This window comes from Gracilinanus agilis, chromosome 4 (assembly GCF_016433145.1).
Source record: "Gracilinanus agilis isolate LMUSP501 chromosome 4, AgileGrace, whole genome shotgun sequence".
Classification (NCBI taxonomy): Eukaryota; Metazoa; Chordata; class Mammalia; order Didelphimorphia; family Didelphidae; genus Gracilinanus; species Gracilinanus agilis.
The window spans coordinates 108,632,509-108,654,048 of record NC_058133.1 but is presented as its reverse complement, the minus strand read 5'-3'; the positions used below and the strand labels follow the sequence as shown (position 1 = coordinate 108,654,048).

General features: G+C 42.4%; 1 protein-coding gene across 1 annotated transcript in view; it reads right to left on the bottom strand.

Annotated features, from left to right (window-relative positions):
* Positions 1–21,540, bottom strand: part of NFASC (neurofascin) — a 248,354-nt gene that overhangs the window by 70,972 nt on the left and 155,842 nt on the right. The window contains exons 7-10 of the mRNA XM_044674931.1: positions 19,310–19,506; positions 18,588–18,710; positions 17,123–17,293; positions 1,103–1,214 (exon numbers count right to left, since the gene is read on the bottom strand). Of these exons, the coding sequence (XP_044530866.1) occupies positions 1,103–1,214; positions 17,123–17,293; positions 18,588–18,710; positions 19,310–19,506 (603 nt within the window). The remainder of the gene's footprint in view (positions 1–1,102; positions 1,215–17,122; positions 17,294–18,587; positions 18,711–19,309; positions 19,507–21,540) is intronic.

Here is a 21,540-nt window from a genome sequence, read left to right as displayed (position 1 = left end):
TTTGGTCTACAAAAGTTCATATTATTTTCCCCCTTAGTGACAAATAATGTATTTTTCTAAGCCTTTATATTATATCTTAGTATCAGTTCTAAGACAGAAAAGTCATGAGGGCTAGGCAGTTAGGGTTAAATGACTTGCCCAGGTCTTACAGGCAGGAAGTATCTGAGGCCAGGTCCTCCCAACTCCAGGCCTGGTGTGCTAGCCACTGTGCTCCCTAGCTATCTCTCTAATAATGTCTTTTTTTTTAGACCCTTAACTTCCATTTTAGAATCAATTCTAAGTATTGGTTCTAAGGCAGAAGAGCACTAAGGATTAGGCAATTGGGTGCAAATGACTTGTCCAGGGTCACACAGCTAGAACATGTCTGAGGCTACATTTGAACCCAGACCCTTCTGTCTCTCAATTCCCTGAGCTACCTAGCTGCTCCCTAATTATGTCTTTTTGAAAAACCCAACTTCTTTCTTGGATAGGAAAGGAAAGAAAGGGAATATTTGTGCGAAGGCTGGGAGAACATGGAGTAAGAGGAAACTTGGAAATCCCCAAAGATTAAATGAAGTCTGATGGCAGCAGTAGAAACAGAAAAGGTCCCAATTCCTAGCAATTCAGGGTATTGAGTTAAAAAAAATAAAGATAACTCTAGGACTGCATCTAAGCAATGTTGGTAGAACACTTTCCTGCCTGATGCCATTTCTTTAGAATTAGGTTTCCAGCTTTTTGTTTGCTTTGGGTGGGGAGCAAGTGTGCTTCTAATCTGAATTCCACTTCCAAGAATTAGGTCTCCATTTATAGGCAACACAGGTACACAGAGAGATTGTGTTACATATCCAGGGTGACACAGCAGATGAACATTAAATCAGACAGAATTTCTGGCTCCTCTTTCCCCAATAATACAGTGATGGGGATGTGATAGAGCTCCACACTTCCACTGGAGATTGCTTGGGTTTCTATGTCCAGCTAGATCACGTGGCAAGCACCAGCATGGGATTTAGCTAGATCATCATCTCACCTTTAATACCAACTAGAGAGTGAAACTCAGACAAAGGCCCTCTCCCAGTCTCTGAACAGGAGGAAGGGTCCAAGTACAGATACAAATGGTACATACACCCCTGAAGCGATGCACTCCAGCAGCAAGTCCATGCCCCTCAGCACCATCTGGCTACTCGACGTGCCCAGGGGATACATGAAGCTGGGCGTTCTTTCTGCAACTCCTCGGGCTGAAACAAGTCAAAGTATGCTCATATTAGCCATCTCCTTGGAAAGTTGAATAGTGGCATAGTTTGGCTGGAAAGAAATCAGCATCATGCTCACATCTTCTCCCATCCTAGGAAACTTGGTTTTTTATCTTATTCCAATTAACCTTTTCCCTAGATGTTAGGACACCAAAGGAAGAGAGAGACCCACAACCCACCCTTCTGTCTTTCCATCACACATATGTGGCTCCATGTTCTGATGAAACATGTCATGAAGAATCATCCTCTCATTGTCCAAAACACACCCGTACTCTTCCAAAGGACAAAAGGGAGGGAGCAAGGGAGGGTGCGTGTTATGATACGACCATGCCACAGATAAGCTTAGCCATGTTCTGCAAATCTAGGAATTGGTGTGGCATATTCTTACCCGAGCAGCTTGCCCTTCCTCCCAGAGAAAGGAAATGGTAAAAGAAGGTCTAGGACACAGATTATACATGGGACACACACATAACATGCTCTTTAGGACCCTGGAGACATGGAGCAAGGATAGAGCCTCAAGGACACAGACACAATCAGAAACACCAGGAGAGAGTTATTAATGGTTTAGCATTGACATAGAAAGTTAATAAGCAGGAATGGCAGGCATCACATCCACTCTGGGACTAAACCCAGTCTGTACGTTTACTAATGGCTTTAGAAGGGGGTGGAGGTGAGAGGAGAATGTTAATTAAAAATAAGATGATGAGGAAGGGGTGTGAGGAAAGATAGCCATTCCCTTGGAGAATATGATTTACTATTCATCTGAGCTCAGAAACAGCTTCCATATTAATATGATTCTGAAATTAATGAAATGGCTTTTTGTTGGGTGGCTATTTTAAGGACCAAATGGCTCAAAGCTTTCAGTGGGGCTTTCAGGAACAGTATCCCAAAGAATGGACAGTGAGATGAATGGTGGGGAGACCTCAGAGGTGGATGCTCAAATCAGAAGAGTCCATACAGTATGGTAGACACTGCTCCACTTGGGCTGGGCCTCTCTTACCATAGCTTTTTGTGAAGGACTGTGATGAGAAAGTTTTCCAAAAGAAGTGGGACAGATGGCATAATGACATCTCCCAACCATGAGCCACAAATCAGAAAATAAAAAGTGGGGAAGACATTGATCTCAGACCACCCATTGGAGCTGGGGCATTAGGGAGGGGACATGGCGAAGAGTTGACCTTCTTGGCAGGAAATACAGCTTAATGAACTCCATCTTGGGCTGCCAGGGGCTGTGAACCCCTCAGAGATTTGTGAGATGAAGAAAAAAGTTGCTCATTGGGAAGAATTTAATCAATGCTGTCATGGAGAGGGGGTAGGGTGGTCTTCAGGGACCCTCTGCATCTGGGTAATTGGCATTCCCTAATCAGAAAAGGGACTGAAGTAATTTGTTATCTTGGGCTGTCCTTGTCTGGAACCAGTGGGGACTCCCAGCTGAAGACAGTCCAAGTCCCTCCCAGCCCCAGATTGATGGGAGTGAACATGGACACAATGGGAGGTAGACTGTCCTAGGGTAAGGAATGAAAACTTCCAAAGCAATCATAGAGGGAGAGGGAAATATACCCATCATGGGAGAAGTATTCCATGGCAGTTGCTTTGTTTCTCTCTTTGTCAAAGAAAGACAAAGGAGGAGAATGATTCGAGTTTACATAAGCTATTGGGGAGCAGAGATCATCTTCCTCCATGTTCTCACAGCACTCACAAATGTCTAGAAAATCTTCACGGAAGCTCTGAAACAGACCAAATTAGACCCCAAAGAAATCAGGTTGTGGGTGAAGAAGGGATTTGTGTTCCATACTGGAAGCACATTCCTTTTTTAGGCTATAGGTGATTGTGGCCATTAGATGACTGTGAGGCCAGGGATGAATTTGGGAAAAGTTGAGGCACAAATGTGGTGGGGTGGGTGGGTGGGAAGTATTTCACACTCATTGGACTGGTAGATGATGATGAGAATGACAGCAATGAGAATGACAGCCCAAGAGAAAAATACTGAAATGCTTCTAAATGTTGCCTTATGGGCACTCCTTCACCACCTCCAATTCACATAGGATTCTTCTCTATTTGGTGTCAATTATTCCCTCCATCCCTGCCAAATCTCTATTCCATAAGATACTCTTGAAAGTTACCTCACTCACCAAAATACGCACATTCACACATACACTAGAGGGATCTCTACAGTGGGTTAATCCATTACATTGTTAATTGGTTATTGCATAAGCAACATTTTGATTTTCAGCACCTTTTCCTTCAGAAGTGGGGGACATTATCAACCCCAGAAAGCTTTCATTCCTGCCCACTGCCACCGAATCCTCATGATGGTGTAAGATCAAAGGTGTTTTCAAGAAGAGCAGAATTTCAGAGCAGAAAGGGGACTCTGGCTTCAGGATCTGTGAGGTCTCACATGAGGAGGCCAGCAGGCTCCTCAAAGACCAGATTGGAAATTCTCCCCAGGTAAGAGGCTGTAACCATGGAACTCAATTTATGACTGTCTGATGATGACTAAGAAATAGGGATGCACATACATTTGACCAGAAAAGCATTAAGAACGGGAAAGAGAAATTATGACCAGTAGTTAACTGCAGCAGCAGAGATTTGGGGATGATTCCAGGAAGCATTACCCAGCTGATGGTCTTGGAAGTCACTGGAACCAAGGATACTGCTTTCAAGTGTCCTCTAGACTAGAGGCCTGATGCTAATTGTCTTATTTTTTTTTAATCTCTCACCTTCTGTCTTAGAATCAATACTATTTATTGGTTCTAAGGAAGAAGAGTGATAAGGACTAGGCAATAGGGGCTAAGTGACTTGCCCAGGGTTACACAACTAGGAAGTATCCGAGGGCAGATTTGAACTCAGGACCCCCCCATCTCTAGGTCTGGGTCTCAATCCACTGAGTCACCTAGCTGTCCCCTATTAATTTGTCTTATAATTTAATACTTCAAGAACGTATCTTTTTTTCTGTCTGAGGGCTCTCTCACCCAGAGCAGACCAAAGTCTCCTCTAAGTCTTAAAGGATGATTTTACAAATTTCTCAGGCCAAAAATTAACCTCTTAATGTCTAACCCTTTTAATGAAGGGGTTGAGATAGCTTGGTTCTCAAAGAACCATAATCTGTTTCCAAGTCCATACTTGGAGCCTTTCTAGCTTTCAAGACCTCAAAGTTACTATCATACCACCACGAGTCATCAGAGTGGGATTTGGACAGAGGCAGTGTCACATAATACTTACAAAACAATTGGAGTCCTGATGAGAAAAGAGAGGGAATTTCTAGGACTAAATAGTTCACCCATGGTCAAGGACTTGAAAACATGGATGTATATTATACTCCAATACTATGTGGATCACTCTACCTGACATCCTGTTCTCTCTTTCTGGTTTCATCTCAATAGCAATATAGCTAGTGTTAGTGTGCCAGCATATCCAAAGAGCTATGTGTAGAAACACTAGAGGCAAAAGCTTGGAGGTACGAATAGCCCCCTTTTGTACTAACGGAGTAACACTTTTCAGGGAAGAGTAGGTTGAAAAAATTAGCTAAAAGGGACATCTTGACCAGGCCTACTCTGTAGTAATTTCTGCAGCCAGAGACATCTTGCGACTAAAAGCAAAAGACCAAGTAGGAGAACCAGTTGGATGAAATGAGCCTAGCTTACTTACTTACTTCCTCTAAAGCAGTGGTTCCCAAACTTTTTTGGCCTTCCACCCCCTTTCCAGAAAAAAATATTACTTAGCCCCCTGGAAATTAATTTAAAAATTTTTAATAGCAATTAATAGGAAAGATAAATGTACCTGTGGCCATCACCACTCCCCTGGAATGCTGCAGCACCCACCAGGGGGCGGTGGTACCCACTTTGGGAATCACTGCTCTAAAGTGTTCTTTAACAACCCATAATTCTCATTCCCTTGGCTAAGATTCAACCAATGCTGGCTGGTTCTTGAGCAAACTAGAGACTTGAGTAGTAAAGAGAAGCCAGTGTAGATTAGAAAGCCTTCCAGTGTGTGAAAAAGCATCCTTATTTTATCTCTAGGGGACACAGAGGACTTGGAGAGACATCAAAGGGAGAGATTATGGAGTTAATTAAAGGATGAGAGGATAAGATCTTGGGGAAGGAATAAGACCATAGACCAGAAAATGAAGGGAAAGGACCTTAGAGGTAATCTAGTCCAAGTCTTTCATTTTACAGAGGATGAAATGGGATCAATTGGAGCTGGAGGGATTTGGGTGAAACTAGGAACAGAGCCAATGGTCTGGGAAACCACTGGAGGGAGCCAGCATTACCTCCATCTCTGAACAAGCTGATGCATTGAGGATTTACAATATCTATGATCAATATTTTTTAAAATGATTAGGGCACTATCTCCTTCATGCCACCTGTCCAGGAATGGCTAGGGTAAGCCTAACAGTAAGAGAAGAAATCCAATGATTCCTAGATACCTATTCCAGTTATACAGGATTATGTCCTATTGTCTGGGTCACCTTTCTTGATCTTCAGGTTGGAGGGCTTTTACTACCAAAGTCCTTGGTGTTGTCAAATGGCCCAACATCAAAAACGAATAGGATTTTATCAGTGGAAATGATATTAAAGAAGCAAAAAGTCATCTGTTTTGCTGCTGTGCCCTCAGGACCATGGGGCCTTTTCATCTGACTTGCAGCTGAAACCTTTCCTGTGGATTGTTGTTCCATTAGATTATAAGCTCCTTGAGGGCAGGGGCTATCTTTCTTCTTTTTTATTTTTATCCCCAGCCTTTAGCAACAGTGCTTGGTACACAGTAGGCACTTAATAAATATTTATTGAATTGAATTATTGTCTCCCCCATTAGAATGTGAGCTTCTTGAGAGCAGAGATTCTTCCATTTGGATTTGTATCCCCCCACATTTGGTAGAGTGTTTTGCATCAGCGTGCTCAATAAATGCTTTTTGCCATTCATTTATTCATTCATTCACTCATGCATTCATTCAATGGCACCTAACTCATCAGCTCAGGGAATTCTGAGGTCCCTTGTGCTGCAGCTTAAGTCTATATCCCTTTATCCACTGAGAAACCCTGCTCTCTCCTCTCTTAAGTTAGATAGAGGGAGAGATTAAGAAAATCCCTTTAGCACAAGAGTGGAAAGGATATAGGCAGAGTCCTGTGTATAATAGCCCTTCATGGGCAGGAAGGTCTTAAGTTACCCCTCAGTCTTTTCTTTTCCAGCTGTCCTAACCTTTTTGTCCTCCACAGGTCTTGTCCTCACATCTCTTACCTATCTGTTTCCCTCCTCCCATCCTCCTTTAAAAAAAATTCTTACCTCCCATCTTAGAATCAATACCAGGTATTGGTTCTAAGGCAGAAGAGTGGTAACAGCTAGGCAATGGGGGTCAAGCCCAGGGTTACACAGCTAAGAACTGTCTGAGGCCACATTTGAACCCAGGACCTCCTATCTCCAGGCTTGACACTCAACCCACTGAGTCACCTAGCTGCCCCCCTCATCTCTGAATAAATTATACACCTGAATTATATATATATAATGTACAATATATATTATATATTAGAATCTCCATAGCAAATAACTAACATCTACATAACATTAAACTTTTTTCAAAGCACTTTATCTCATTTGAGCCTTACAATAACCCTATAATTAAGGCCCTATAGGCATTGTCCTATTGTACAGAGGAGTAACTGAGGCTCAGGGAGGTTAGATGACTTGTCTGTGGCCGCATACTTAAGGACTCAATCTATGCCATACTCCCAAGACAACTTCCTCCTGGGCGTATTTCTGGATTTCTTTTGGTCAATGCCAAGGGAATGTAGGGAATACAAACATTTTAGTATGTGCTGGAATAACACGTGATTGGGAAGAAATCTGCCCCTACTGTGAATAATGGAACAGAAAAGGAAAAAAGGAAAGCAGAGATGACTTAGGATTTTCCAAACCACTGCTTTTTTTTTTTTCTCATTAACTTAGCTCATCATGAATTCCCTATACTCAAATACACATCTGACTATTGGAAAGTGGTATTGCCCCTTTTCATGGTTTGTGTCCCCCCAATACTATATTCACTGTTTCTTCCCCTATAACACCATTAGCATCTTTTATAGTTGGACTTATTTAAAAAAAGAAAACAAACCAACCTTACCTGCTGCCTTAGAATTGATACTAAGTATTGGTTCCAAAGTAGAAGAGCAGTAAGGGTTGGGCAACTGGAGTTAAGTGATTTGCTCAGGGTCACAGAGTCATTTTTGAGGTCAAATTTGAACCCAGGACCTTCTGATCTCCAGGCCTGGAACTGCCTACCGAGTCACCTCGCTGCCCCTGTTAGACTCACTCTTAAGCATCTTGTGTCAAGCACAAAATTCAATCTCTATGCTGGTACCTGTGAGTGAGTGACTTTTGTACTGTCCCTTCCAACACCAGATTGTGATCCTTATTCCTGCTTTCCTTTGTTGTGGGTGAGAGAATGCAGATGAGTCAGTCCAAGCTTATTGGAGATCCTTTTAAAAAAAACAACTACTCAAGGCACATGCCCAGCTCATGGGACTGGTAAGTCAATAACATCTTTGTAAGCAAAGAAGTGCATCTTTGGGCAGTTGCTACTTTGTGAAATGAAGGGGCTGGATTGAATGGTATTTTAGATTCTTCCATGACTATCATCTTATATTTCAACTATCAAATATATAATTCTGAGTCTGATTCAGAAAAAGCTTTGGGAGCTCCCAAGACAATGACTGTCGGTTACGTCATCTCTTGAAAACACTCAATATCCAGGCTTCTGAAGACGAAGTCTGACTGTATATTTCCTGCTTCCTCCTATAGTGCTACAACTCTCTCGGGCAAAACCTCCATAGAGCTGGAGCTATTTGGTGATAAGCCAGGGCTACCACGTCTCTTTCCCCCCACTGTAGACCCCCAACCACTGTTTATATTAGCACATCACAGTACTGACACTTCCAATCTATTCCAAGTCCACAATAACACCCCCAGGGAGTCTGCAGCTTGACTTGAGCTTCTGAGCCATAATTGATGAGTGGGGGCCAGCTGCTTCTCCAGAGCTCCGATAAATGCTCTTCCTTTGCCCATTCAAGGCAAAGAAGAAATCACTGTGCCTCCAAGTGTGTGATTTATGAGTGGAAATAACCAATCACCTGTCTTCCCAGGTTGACGAACCATTTATATGTTGAGATAAAGGAATGGGGCTTACTGTAGAATATCATAGGATGTTTGAGAATGAGGATCTTTAGTGATTATATAATCTAGGGCAGTGACGGGCAAACTTTTTAAAGAGGGGGCCAATGGAAAGGAAATGCTCATCTGTCAGTCTGTTTCTAAGGCAACTCTTTTGAAGTCTCATTGTATTGTATCCTACTCATTGTATTGGTCAGATTAGGAATAATGTCTCAGGACGGATAGAACATTTCAGGGGGTCGCATCTGGCCGGCAGGCCTTAGTTTGCCCATCACTGATCTAGGGCATCTCAAACTGGGGTCCATGAACTTTTTATTATTTCTACTGTGATAAATATTAAAAAGCAGCTAAGTGGCACAGTGGATAGAGTGCTAAATCTGGAGTCAGGAAGACTGATCTGCCTGAGTTCAAATCTAGCCTCAGACACTTACTAGCTCTATGTCCCCGGGTAAATCACTTTACCCTCTGTGCCTCAGTTTCCTCATCTATAAAATGAGCTAGAAAAAGACATGCTAAATCACTCCACAAAAAAGGTTAAAAAGTCTTTATCTAATTCAACTCTTGCATTTTATAGATGAGACTGAGACCCAGAAAGAAGTAGATTGCTCAGGATCTCACAGATAGCAAATGAGGGGTAGGGTTCAAATTCATATCTGTCTTCTGTGTATTATGTGTGTGTGTGTGTGTGTGTGTGTGTAAGATTTCCTGAGTTCTGAGTATTTCCCCTAAATTTTCTATTACCTGTACTAACAGAAGAAAGAAAAGACATGGCAACTATAAAACAGTGGAAAATTTAACTTTATCCAAGTTTAACTTGGGAATGAACTCAGAAACAGACCTGAAACCTTGGTACATAGTCTCCCTACTTGGTCTTTCTCTGAACAGGCATAGGAGCTAGTTATGAGTGGGTTATGAATTGACCCCAAGTCACCACAAATAATCTACAAAGCAAATCCATTTCTAGATAACCAAGAGGCATTACATATACTACAAGATTCACTAGCAAAGTCAAATTCCTTCTCTCTTCTTTGGAATCATGAGGACTCACAAACTCAGGTCTTCCCAAAGAAAGATAGCAAACACTTGCCATAAATCCATGTTTCCACAGAACTCTTCTAGAAGCTCTTGCAAACACTGCCCTGGTTTGAAGAACTCCTAAAGTACAAGCCTTTGATGACTGATCTGATTCGGGGACACTGTACTACCATCCAATATCCCTCACGTTCCCAACCCTGCTAAATAAAACATATAAATGCATTTCCCAAAGGGAAGCATTTTGGCGTGGGCATCTGGGCACCCTTAGCCTACAGAGGTTACAAAGAGTTGTCAGTGGGGTTAGGCAAACTTGGATTAGCACAGGTGTAGTTACTCCCATAGTTACAGTCTCACAGACTCACCACTGTACATGTCAGTGTGATTTCTTAAGGATGAATCATTATGGGCATGGTCTGCAATAAATAAAAGAGTGTGAGAAAATAGGAGGCAACAGAGAAGTCCTGGGCGGTATAAACAGAAGAAGGGAGAACAGAAATGAAAAGCCACAAAAACAACCAGCAGCAAGGACCAAAGCACTCGAGTCTCTTGCAAAATAAAGGAATGAAAAAAAAAGGTCAGAGAAGAAGAATTTTGGGGTACTGAATAAGCAATGCAACACAGCCCAAAGGGGGGGCAAGTGAAGGAAGGCAAAATCCTGCAAGAGATGGAGATAAGAAAAAATAATAACAAATGGAAAGAAATGAACATTGATCATCAGCACAGGACTCCATGTTCTCTGAAATAGTCTATACAAAGTTGACATGGTACCCATTTCACAAATGAGGACGTTTGGGCTCAGAGGAGTTAAGCAGCTTGTCTAGAATCAACTTGCTAATGGCAAGGTCCAATGGATTTGCATTCTAAAGTCTTGGGTTCAAGTACCACCTCTTCTACTTATGAAGAAGAAAGCTTGGGATAAGTCCTTGAATAGTGCAGTTTTCTCATTTATAAAAAGGGGATAATGAAAAATATTGGATACTGTTTTTACATGTAATTGGTGGGGGGGGGATAAAAATTAAAAGGGGATAAAATGTTTGAACTACCTGCTTCATAGTATTGTGGGGAGCATGTGAGATGTATGTGAAAATGCATCATGAGATCATAACTTTAGAGGTGGAAGGGACTTTAGACTCCCTCACTTTACAAAAGAGGCAACTAAGGTTAAGAAACTTGCTCAGGGCCACACAGCTGGTAAATATCTGAGGCAGGATTAAGGTCTTCCTGACTCTCAAATCCAGTGTTCTGTCCATTGTACTACCTAGTCACCTTATGTGTTTTGTAATTGTAACATGTTCCATGAATATAAGCTATAGTTATTATACTATAACATATAATGATAAATATTCTATACTAATGTATTATATAAATATCTTATAATTATAGTATGATAATTATTACTATTATTATTAGACTATTTTCAAGTCAAGAAACTGATGCTATTTTCCTTTTAATAAGTAATAATAATGATCATAATAGCTAATATTTGTATTGCATTTTAAGGTTTGCAAAGCTTCTTACAAATGTTATCTTTTTTGATCCCCCTAACAACCTTCTGAAGTAGGTGCTAATATTATCTCCATTTTAGAGATGAGAAAACTGGGGTTGAGAGAAGTTGTGACTTGCCCAGGGTCACACATCTCCAATCTGAGGCAGACTATGAATGAACATCTTGACTCCAAGGTCAACACTCCATGCACTGACCACTTAGGCACCTCTAAGATATAAATAAAGTCTTCTGTTCCTGGGAAACTGGCCTGTGGGTTCCTCATGGGTGGCCAATGATAAAGGACAGCCTAAATGGGCAGGTAGTGGTGGGAAGAGACATAATAGTCCTATCAAATTAAAATGAAGGCCAGAGACAGTGGGGAAATTATGGTGGTAGAAATGGAGAAATCCTTTTTTAATTAGTAAGAGATAAAGATCAACCCAGTATCAACAGTGGCCCCAAGATCCCTTGGAAATACCCACCAATCCCTTGCTAATGGAGGACTCAAGGAGGGCATCCCAGTGTTCCTCTGGGCATAGCTGCGTCCAGAGAGAGGACTCTTGGCAGCAAACTATCCCTGCTAATGGACTGTCCAATATTTCACCGACAGTTTTCTCAAGTGCTGGGGATAGGGGGACTTGGGCTTTAAAAGTAGGGAGATGGGGGCAGCTGGATGGCTCAGTGGATGGAGAGCCAAGCTTAGAGATGGGAGGTCCTAGGTTCAAATCTGGCCTCAGATACTTCCTAGCTGTGTGACCCTGGGCAAGTCACTTAACCTCCATTGCCTGGCCCATACCACTCTTCTGCCTTGGAACCAATACACACTATTGATTCTAAGATGGAAGGTAAGGGTTAAAAAAAATGGGGAGAAACTCAGGGAAAGTTGAGAAGTAGGGAAGTGGTTGCCAAGTTCTGGTCTGAGAAATGTTTACAAATGAAGTCCTAGATCCAAGAGCCAAGATTGTCTAGAGCAAAAAGGGATTCACTTAGGATAAAATAAGAGCAAAGACCTGGTTTCCAATGAACCAACCAACCCAGTTTGCTTTTGTTTGGAACTAGGATGGCTTTCTGGCCCCAGAGCTCCAGCCAGGTTCTCCAACCCTCTTCAGAGACAGGACCATAGAAGTTCTTTGGAAGAGGGTAGGAAAGCCATACAATGACCTAAATGTCCTTTTTGCCACTAACTCTGCCTTGGATACTGGCTTCACATTTCGACAGTAGCCAGGGGAGCTGGAGAGGGGGAGGGGACACAGACTAGCCAAATCCCCATCCCTGAGAATCCAGGAACACAGTCTTGGGCCAGAAGGGGCAGAGAGGTGTGCCAGAAGATTTGCATATTTGAATTGAGATCAAAATCCCATTACAACTAACTTTAATAGGAATGTCTCTACTCTTTCATTATCCTGTGATTTTGTTGTATGAAAATACACTTCAGAAATATATGAGCAGGGGCCAGCTAAGTGGCTCTGTGGATTGATTGGGAGTCAGGCCTAGAGAGGGGAAGTTCTAGGTTCAAATCTGGCCGCAGACAACGCCAAGTTATGTGACCCTGGGCAAGTCACTTCATTGCCTAGTTCTTACTGTTCTTCTGCCTTAAAACATAGTATTGATTCTAAGATAAAAGATAAGGGTTAGGAAGGAAGGAAGGAAGGAAGGAAGGAAGGAAAGGAAGGGAGGAAAGGAAGCAAAGAAAGGAAGGAAGGAAGTAAAGAAAAGAGGAAGAAAGAAAGAAAGACATATATGGGCAAGGGCATTAGGGCTTTGGAAGCTTTTCACTATATGAAGTTATTCTATTAAATGAGATTTGTAATAAAGTATTCAACCTGTATTAATTAGTCTGCCCTGGAAGAAGTTCCTGAAGCTTTTTTTTTCTTAATCCTTACCTTCTGTCTTAGAGTCAGTACTGTATATTGATTCCAGGGCAGACAAGTGATAAGGGCTAAGAAATGGGGGTCAAGTGACTTGCCCAGGGCTACCCAGCTAGGAAGTATCCGAGATCAAATTTGAATCCAGGATCTCAAGTCTCTAGGCCTGGCTCTCAATCCCCTGAGCCACTTAGATGCCTCCTCCCCTGCCTTTTTAAACCCCTTACTTTTTCCATCTTAGTATCAATTCTTTAAAAAATTTTTTTTTTCAGTTACATGTATAAACAATTTTTGATAACTGTTTTCTGACATTTTAGGATTTAGACCCCACCTTCCCATAAGGTGGTAAATAGTCTGATATAGGTTATACCAGTATATAGCATCAAGTCTAAGACAGAGGTGCAAGGGCTAGGCAAAAGGAGTTAAGGGACTTGCTCAGGGTCACACAGCTAGGAAGTATCTGAGGTCAGACTTGAAACCAGGTCCTCTTGATTCCAGTTTTGGTTCCCTATCTACTATGCCACCTACCTACCCAATTCCTGAAGCTTAATAGTGGAAACTCAGATCAATTTCTCTGAGCTTTAAGTTCTTTCAAAAACTCATCCAGGGGGCAGCTGGGTAGCTCAGTGGAGTGAGAGTCAGGCCTAGAGACGGGAGGTCCTAGGTTCAAACCCGGCCTCAGCCACTTCCCAGCTGTGGGACCCTGGGCAAGTCACTTGACCCCCATTGCCCACCCTTACCACTCTTCCACCTATGAGACAATACACCGAAGTACAAGGGTTAAAAAAAAAATTGAAAAAAAAAACTCATCCAACAGGTACTTATTAAGATCTGCCATGTGCAGAGCATGAGGCTAGACTCTGTGGGCCACAGATAACAAAGCTTAGGTAGGTCGAAGTCCCTGTCCTCCTTTGGCTTCCAGTCTAGCAGTGACATTGCCTAATTCACACCAGAAGCGGGGAATGTAGAAGAGTCAAGGGTGTGTGGTTTGTTACTGAAAAGTGCTCCACGAACATTGTTATTACTATTATTAGACTATTTTCAAGTCAAAAAACTTAGACTATCTTCCTTTTAAGATAATAATAATAATGACAATGACAATTGTAGAAGCATTCATAAAACACTTAAAGGTTTGCCAAGTGTATGGTGTAGTGGGAGCTGAGCCAGGATGGCTGCATGTCTAAGGTCCAGGAGGGACAATCTCCAGAAGCCCTCACTCCTGGTCACCGAACACTTCCCTATTTTTAGGACTCCATTTTAGGACATCCACATCCATTTCTCAGGGAGAAAATAGGGATCAACATCCATTGCTCTGCTCCTACAATCCCTGAAACACATGCAAGAGACCAGAAGTTTATGAGGGTGTCCTTGCTAGAAAATCAGATAGCAGTAATGTGTCTCTCAGCTGAATGGGGCTGGACCAAGAACAAGCCTGCGTGGATCTGCATGAGAAAGTTGATTTTCAAGTTTCTGACATTCCAAAGTAAAAAAAAATGTGTTTGGACTAACTGTGCCCTTTCTCCTTTCTACTGCTGCAGGTAATCAAATATTGGCTGAGATGAGAGGCTCTCTCTACAAATACAAATCTCTGAGCCTGTGGGTTGAAATGGTCCCTTTGAGCTCTTCCCTTCTACCTTGCCAATCCCATACCCCTCAGCCTTTGTTCTAAAGGGCTGAGAAAATTCTGTTCCTTCAAAAATTCTTAATTTTCAAATCCAAAACAGACAACAGTGATGGTCTGGATCAATGATGTACAACTACATCCTGTGGGCCAGATGCGGCCCTCTGAAATGTTCTATCCACATTATTCCTAATCTGACGAATACAATGAGTAGGATACAATACAATGAAACTTCAAAAGAGTTGCCTTAGAAACAGACTGACAGATGAGCATTTCCTTTCCTTTGGCCCCCTCTTTAAAAACTTTGCCCATCACTGGTCTGGATAATGGTACCCAAACCGGTCCCCAAGAACACTCCAGGAAGCTAGCCAGAGCAGGAAGGAGGAAATTCCAATGCCCTCTTATGTGGGACAGACATATTCTGTCTTCTTTATTCTAACCTTTAATCTTCCCTTTCTATCTGTTCTCCTCCCTCACTGTCTACAACCTGGTCCTACTTCCATTTCTCATCTCCTTCCTTCCCTCTCTTTCTCTCAGTCTTCTTTTTTTATCCCTGCCCACAAGCTGTGTGGCTCAGTGATGTAGGCAATCATGCCATTCTGAAAATCCACAGGCACGTTACTGTACATACTATGTGTCCCTGGGGAGAGCTAAGTGGGTAGTAGTAGGAGTCAAGTAAAATTTCAGTGGAGGCTTGTTAAAACAACCACAGCATGTTGGGAAATTACCCTTGAACTGGAGAATATTCTGTTCTAAGGCAAGTTTCTTCTTTAGCAGCTAAATTTTACTGAGGAATGGCTAAATCACCTGTTCCTGATTGCATTTTGTATTCTTCTCCACTCCTTCTTTTGCCTTCTTAACTTCATTTGCTGGGGAGATTTCTTAGCACCACTGAGGTCATTCCCCATTCCTTTTCCTCTAGGCAGGAGGGCTCCCTCCCACTATCTCTGGACCATTTGGCTGATAAATGAAGTTTTAAAAGTCAAAAGAAAAAGGACTTAATATTCTTAATTGAATGCATTTAACCCATCACACAGTTTTCTTTTCAGGTAATAAAACCAAGGCTTTTATCTTCTATTACACCCAGCAGACAGGAGTGAAGTTGACTGAAGTGACTCAAACTATATTTACCTATATTATCCCATGGCTGCCAGGCTGATCCCTACCTTCCTGGAGCCAACTTGTCCTAAGCATATTGCATTGTCCTCCTTGGTTCTGCCAGTTGGCGGAGGCTTGCCCTGGCATAGGCTCTGGAGGCATTTTGGACAACCCAGATTTCTTCTCTGGGGAGAGGCTTCTTCCTGAACTTGGCAGAAGGAGGGGGAAACTGGGGAGGGAAGATCGTGTAGGGAATGGAGAACTGAGGCTGGGAAATGAACCCAGAGAATCACTGCAAAACTGTTCTTAGATCATGGCAACCCCAAGGACCCTCCAGTTCAAGGGTAATTTCCCAACATGCTGTGGTTGTTTTAACAAGCCTCCACTGAAATTTTACTTGACTCCTACTACTACCCACTTAGCTCTCCCCAGGGACACATAGTATGTACAGTAACATGCCTGTGGATTTTCAGAATGGCATGATTGCCTACATCACCGAGCCACACAGCTTGTGGGCAGGGATAAAAAAAGAAGACTGAGAGAAAGAGAGGGAAGGAAGGAGATGAGAAATGGAAGTAGGACCAGGTTGTAGACAGTGAGGGAGGAGAACAGATAGAAAGGGAAGATTAAGGGTTAGAATAAAGAAGACAGAGAAGAGCACGGACTGAGAGGAGAAGAATAGGAACTCAGTAGGTGACAGGAGGGGCAGAAAGAGTCAGATGAGCTCAGAACAAGGAAGCCATCAATCCTGACTTCTCACTAAAGGCAGAGATACCCAGTACACTTTTTTGTTTGTTTGTTTGTTTCCAGGTAAGAAACAGATGAAGAGAAAGAAAAAAGAGCCCCAAACTGTGAGTCCTCCAAGCCTAGTCAGGGGAGTGGCTTAGTAGACAGTCTCTCATCCACCTCCTCTTGTGGCAGCCTCACAAGCAATCACCTTGACTCAAGGAAGCAGAGACAATTAGCATTACTCTTCTATAAACCTGTAGAAGTTATTCCTCCTTCTCCCCCTGCCTTCTTCTCTGACTCTCCCAGGCTCTTTCTATTCAGTGTTTAGTCATAGAATAGATTATTTCCAATCTGCTCTGGGGATGCTCCCAAGGAGAGCTCAGGAAATCCAGTCTTGGATGGGTGGGTAGAGAAGATCCACTGTGGCAAAGTTTTAATACTAGACTAACTTTTCCTTGTCATTCAGCATATGTCTCTAGGCTGCCTTCCCTTAGGGAATGCAGAGTGTTTTAGATTAAGGAAGAAGAACTGGGTAGAAAAAAACTATAATGGTGGTGGCAGTGATAGGGAGAAGTATGATGCAATCCCAAAACAAATTAAAAAGGACTTCTGATCATCAAAAATTGGCTGGATCAGTTTTTGGCTAGACATCAAGCTTATGTTGGTGATGCTAGGTGACAACTTAAGAGAAGGTTAAAGCTCAACTTCAGCTTTGAGTCAGGATTTGCTGCTCTCTGGGCAGATAAAGCAGTTCTAGGAATGGCCGAATATGGGAAGTCTCTAGGAAGACGCACTAAAAAGAACCATGGGGACCAGGGAACTCCATATGGCCTGATTGGAACTGCATTCTTCCTTCCCCCACCTACTCAAGTCTCTGCCCTGGACCCTGAGCCACACTTACTGGTGAGGACCTTGAGTATGAATGGATTTTTCTGCTGGATGGTGTGGGTGAAGTGGAAGCGGGCATTACAGCTGTAGTCAGTCTTTGCGTCCTGAAGCATCACATTAGAGAAGTACAGATCTCCATTCTGGCCTTGGGAGACACGCTTGTCCTGGTTGATGGGTTCCATGGCTAAAATAAGAAAGCATGAGGTTAGAAGGCATTTAGCATAGGTTCTCTCCATCTCTAGGCAGCTGCTGAGCCATGATCTCAAGAGGATTATGGTTTCCTGGACCAAGGGTAGGATCTTGTTGAACTAAATTGATGATAGGATTTCAGAATCAGAAAGTGCTTAGAAGAATATACTTTTAAGACTTCATAAATATGGACATTCTCCTAATTTTTCAGTACTTCTTTCAAAGTATTGCATTCTCAATTAATAAAATAATAATAATAACTAGCATTTCATTGGTGCTTTAAAGTTATCTCATTTGATCCTCACAGCAACCCTGCGAGGGAGGTGCTATTATTATTTTCATTTTATAGATGAGGAAACTGAGGATGAGAAAAATTGTGCTTGCTCACATACAACCAGCATCTGAGGCAGGAGTAGAACTTGAGTCTTCCTGACTCCAAATACGACAGTCTATCCTTTTCATCATCTATGTATGAGGCTAATGATGCCATAGTAGTGAAGTTGGATCCCTCCACAGGCCTGTTGATTCTACAGAGAATAATTCTGGTTCATAGCCACAAACTTTGCCTCTAAGTCAATTAATGTCACTGGTCACAAGGGAATCATAAGAGAAAGAGAGTGAAGACAGCTCCAGGCATCTTTACTCCTGGAAAAAACAACTCAAAACTTGTGACCTTCTGACAGTGTGTCATTTCCAACATTTTTGTATAAGCAGGTCTTCAAGGATGTTTTCCCATTCCCTCTCAAGATAGCATCTCTGTGCATATATCATCTCTTCTGATGGAATATGTTGGTTGATGGCAGGGAAAACATTTTTAAATACCCAGTGCCTACTACAATGCCTAGAAAATAATGCTTAATTAAAGGCTTGTTAATTTTTTTAAAAGCCATATAGTCTCTGTACCTTATTATACTTACTTCAGTATGGAGAAGGAAGTAAGGGTTAATAAATAAGTCATTTTTTGTAGCAAGCCAATAGCTGAGGCATAATAGCTCCCAGAATGATAATGCCAATTCCTCTGCCCACAACATGTTCCACCCCCCCCCATTCCTCCATAGAATGGGTAAATACTTCCATCTCTACCACACTATATAGGGCATGATCAAGTCTTACATTGAATGTCTATTCTGCACTGAATGTGATGACTGGAATTAATCTGCCTCCCCCTGGCCTCTTCATTGGCCATTGTTTCCTATGAGAGAATTTTCCCACCTAGAGGATCATGGGGTCCCCCAGACCCTACTATAACTACCTCCCCCACTTCCTCTTCCCCTTGCAATGAGACTTACAGCTACTCATCCAGAAGATGACAGGAGATGGCAGCCCAGGAGGGGGGTTGCACTGGAGGGTCAGGGGGGCTCCCTCTTGAACCACTACAGGATCCAGGTTTTCCTTGGGCCACAAGGGTGACTCTGTGGAGGAATAGAAGGTGGCTGATGAGAACAAGATGGGAGAGGGGGAGAGAGAAGAGGTTAAAGGAAGAGGTGAAAGGGATAAGAACTGGAAGAAAGAAGAGCAATGATATGGGGGGATAGGGAAGGCAAGAGAAGGATAGAGTGAGGGGTGCAATGAGGGCAAGATGCAGCAATTGAGATAGGGCAGAAAGAAACTGGTCTTAACTTTGAATTCCTATTCTTCTAAAGTTCATCTCTTATCCCTTCTCCACTTCAAACCCACTCTCCGTCAGATAAGGGTATCAAACTGTTTCTCTTCTGACTTCTGAAACCTCTTCTCAACATCCCACTTGCCCCCTTCCCACCCCCCAAACAGAATGGTATATAGCTGGAAAGGAAGGCTCTCCTGCCTGAAGGCAGGAGAATGGATGGGATGACCTCAAAGATGCTAAGACATTCACTTATATAATGAATTAGGAAAGCAAGGTAGAGGATGGCCAGAATGTCCCTCCCCAAACCATACATTCATGGTTTTTCCAAGGAACCACAGCTGCCCAGAAGCCCACATAGATACCACCAACCTTAGCTCTGCCAGATGCTACCCTCGAGTAACTTACTTGACACTTGCAGGATGATCCTGTTGGATAGGGCCGTCCCAAATTTGTTTCGGGCAAAGCACTGGTATTCTCCCTCATACTCTTCAGGCCGCCCACCACTCCGAAAGTCAATCACCAGTGTCCCTGACCGGCGAAGCATTGACACCCGGGGGTCTTTGGCCACGTTGAAAAACCGACTATTTCGTGTCCACTGGAAACTGCAGGAGGGGGAGAGTGAAAGAAGAATAGAGATGGAACCAAGGCTTCAGAGTGAGAACATGGGCCATCCCTTCATCATTCTCAGTGCTCCAAAGCTACTCAGTCTACTCTCTCCCTAGAGCAAGGAACCTTGCTAATGGGGAAAAAATGTATATCTTTGTTTTCACTAACTTCAATGTGGATGACAATTAATTACATGTGATTATTCATATTTCATATTCTTATTAATTAGCAATCAATAAACCATTGTTCTGAGAAGGGATCTATAAATTTTGCCAGGCTGCCACAGGAGTCTATGACACCAAAAAGATTAAGAATCCCTGTTCTGTCAGTGCCTGGCCCACAGCAGTTGCTTATCAGTGATTCTTGATTAACAGCAAAAGGCTTCATGAATGGTAGATCCTTGCTGAATATTGGATGGATAGTTAAATAAATTAATACATCACCAAAAAAAACAAAAACAAAAACACAAAGGGATCCATGCCCCAAAGAGGCAATGAGACAGTGCCACTTGCCTTGCATTAGGGCTACTGAAAGATGCAATCAATGGTAGAACCAAGGTCACCTTTGCCAATACTCCTGCTGGAAGTTCTTCACCCTCTTCTACAGCCTCTCCCCCTCCCCAGGAGAGTTTAAATCCTCTTTGCTCTGGTTGTTGGAGAAACATTGTCTGAATCTTCCACACATTCATTGAGCCTGTCAAATAGCCTTCTGATTTTGAATGAGCCTCCAAAGAATCAGACTGCCAGATTTGGAAGGGGCTGTGGAGACCATCTAGTTTAACTCACAGAAGAGGAAATGAAGGCTAAGTAGGCTAAGGAAATGAGAATCGAAGTCATTTGCTTGAGGTGTCACACAGACAGTGTCAAAGCTAGAACTCTGGGCTTATTACCATCATTACTCCTATTATCATAAGCTCCTTAAGGGCAGGGACTGTCTTTTGCCTCCTTTTTATATTCCTAGCACACAGCACAGTGCTTGGCACATAGTAGGCACTTAATAAATGTTTATTTATTGGTGGATTATAGTTGCCAATAATATGTTGAACAAAACAAGGTGGAATTCACCAGCTGAGATTTCCTTCTAGATTGATATCAGTTTATTTCATAGCCTGGGTAACTTTAGCCACCCCAAGACACTTCATATTTTCTTCTCTTTCTTTGATTCCAGAGAACACCACATTCCTTTAGAGATAGTCAGAAGAAGTGCTCAAATTCTACTCTTTACTACCTTATGATCTTCAATTTATACTGTAAATATTTTATTTGCACAAAGTTGTTTGCAAGTTGTTTTTCCCATTAGACCTTAAGCTCCTAGATCTTGAGCATAACCTTTTGAATTTCCTCATTTGTAGAATGAGAGGATTGGACTACATGACTTCTAAGGTTTTTTCTCCTTCAACGTCTATGATCCTATGATCTCTTCCCTCTATGTTTCCTACTTATGTAAGGCTAAAGGATGCTTAAGAAAATTAGAAACTATGATGACCAGGTTTGTTACAAATTTATATTATATAAACTTAACTTGGCTGTTACTGCAGCAGGACAACCTTTTCACACCTCTCTAACCACTCACTCTACTGGTTTTCTAAACCTTTCATCCTTCCTCAAGCCTTTCCCATGACCCTTCCTTCCCCCATCTCTCAGCTGAGAACCTTGCCTCAAATTTCACTGAAAAAATTGAGCCACTTGCTGAGATCTTTCTCTAGCTCTTGACACCATCCAACAATTTCTTCTCTTTGATCCTATTCTCCTTCTTTCGGTTTTCATGACACTGTTGTCTCCTTGTTTTCCTCCCACCTGTTTGACAACTCCTCAGTCTCTTGATGAATTTTCATCTAGGCCCATTAACCATGGGTATCCCACAAGGCCTATTCCTGGGCCCTCTTATCTCCTCCCTCTAGAATATGGTGATCATTTCAGATCCCATAGATTCAACTGTCATCTTTCTGCTGATTATTCTTTGGTCTATTTATCCAACCCTAACCTTTCTCCTGAACTCTAGACTTACATATCCAAATGCTTATTGAACAT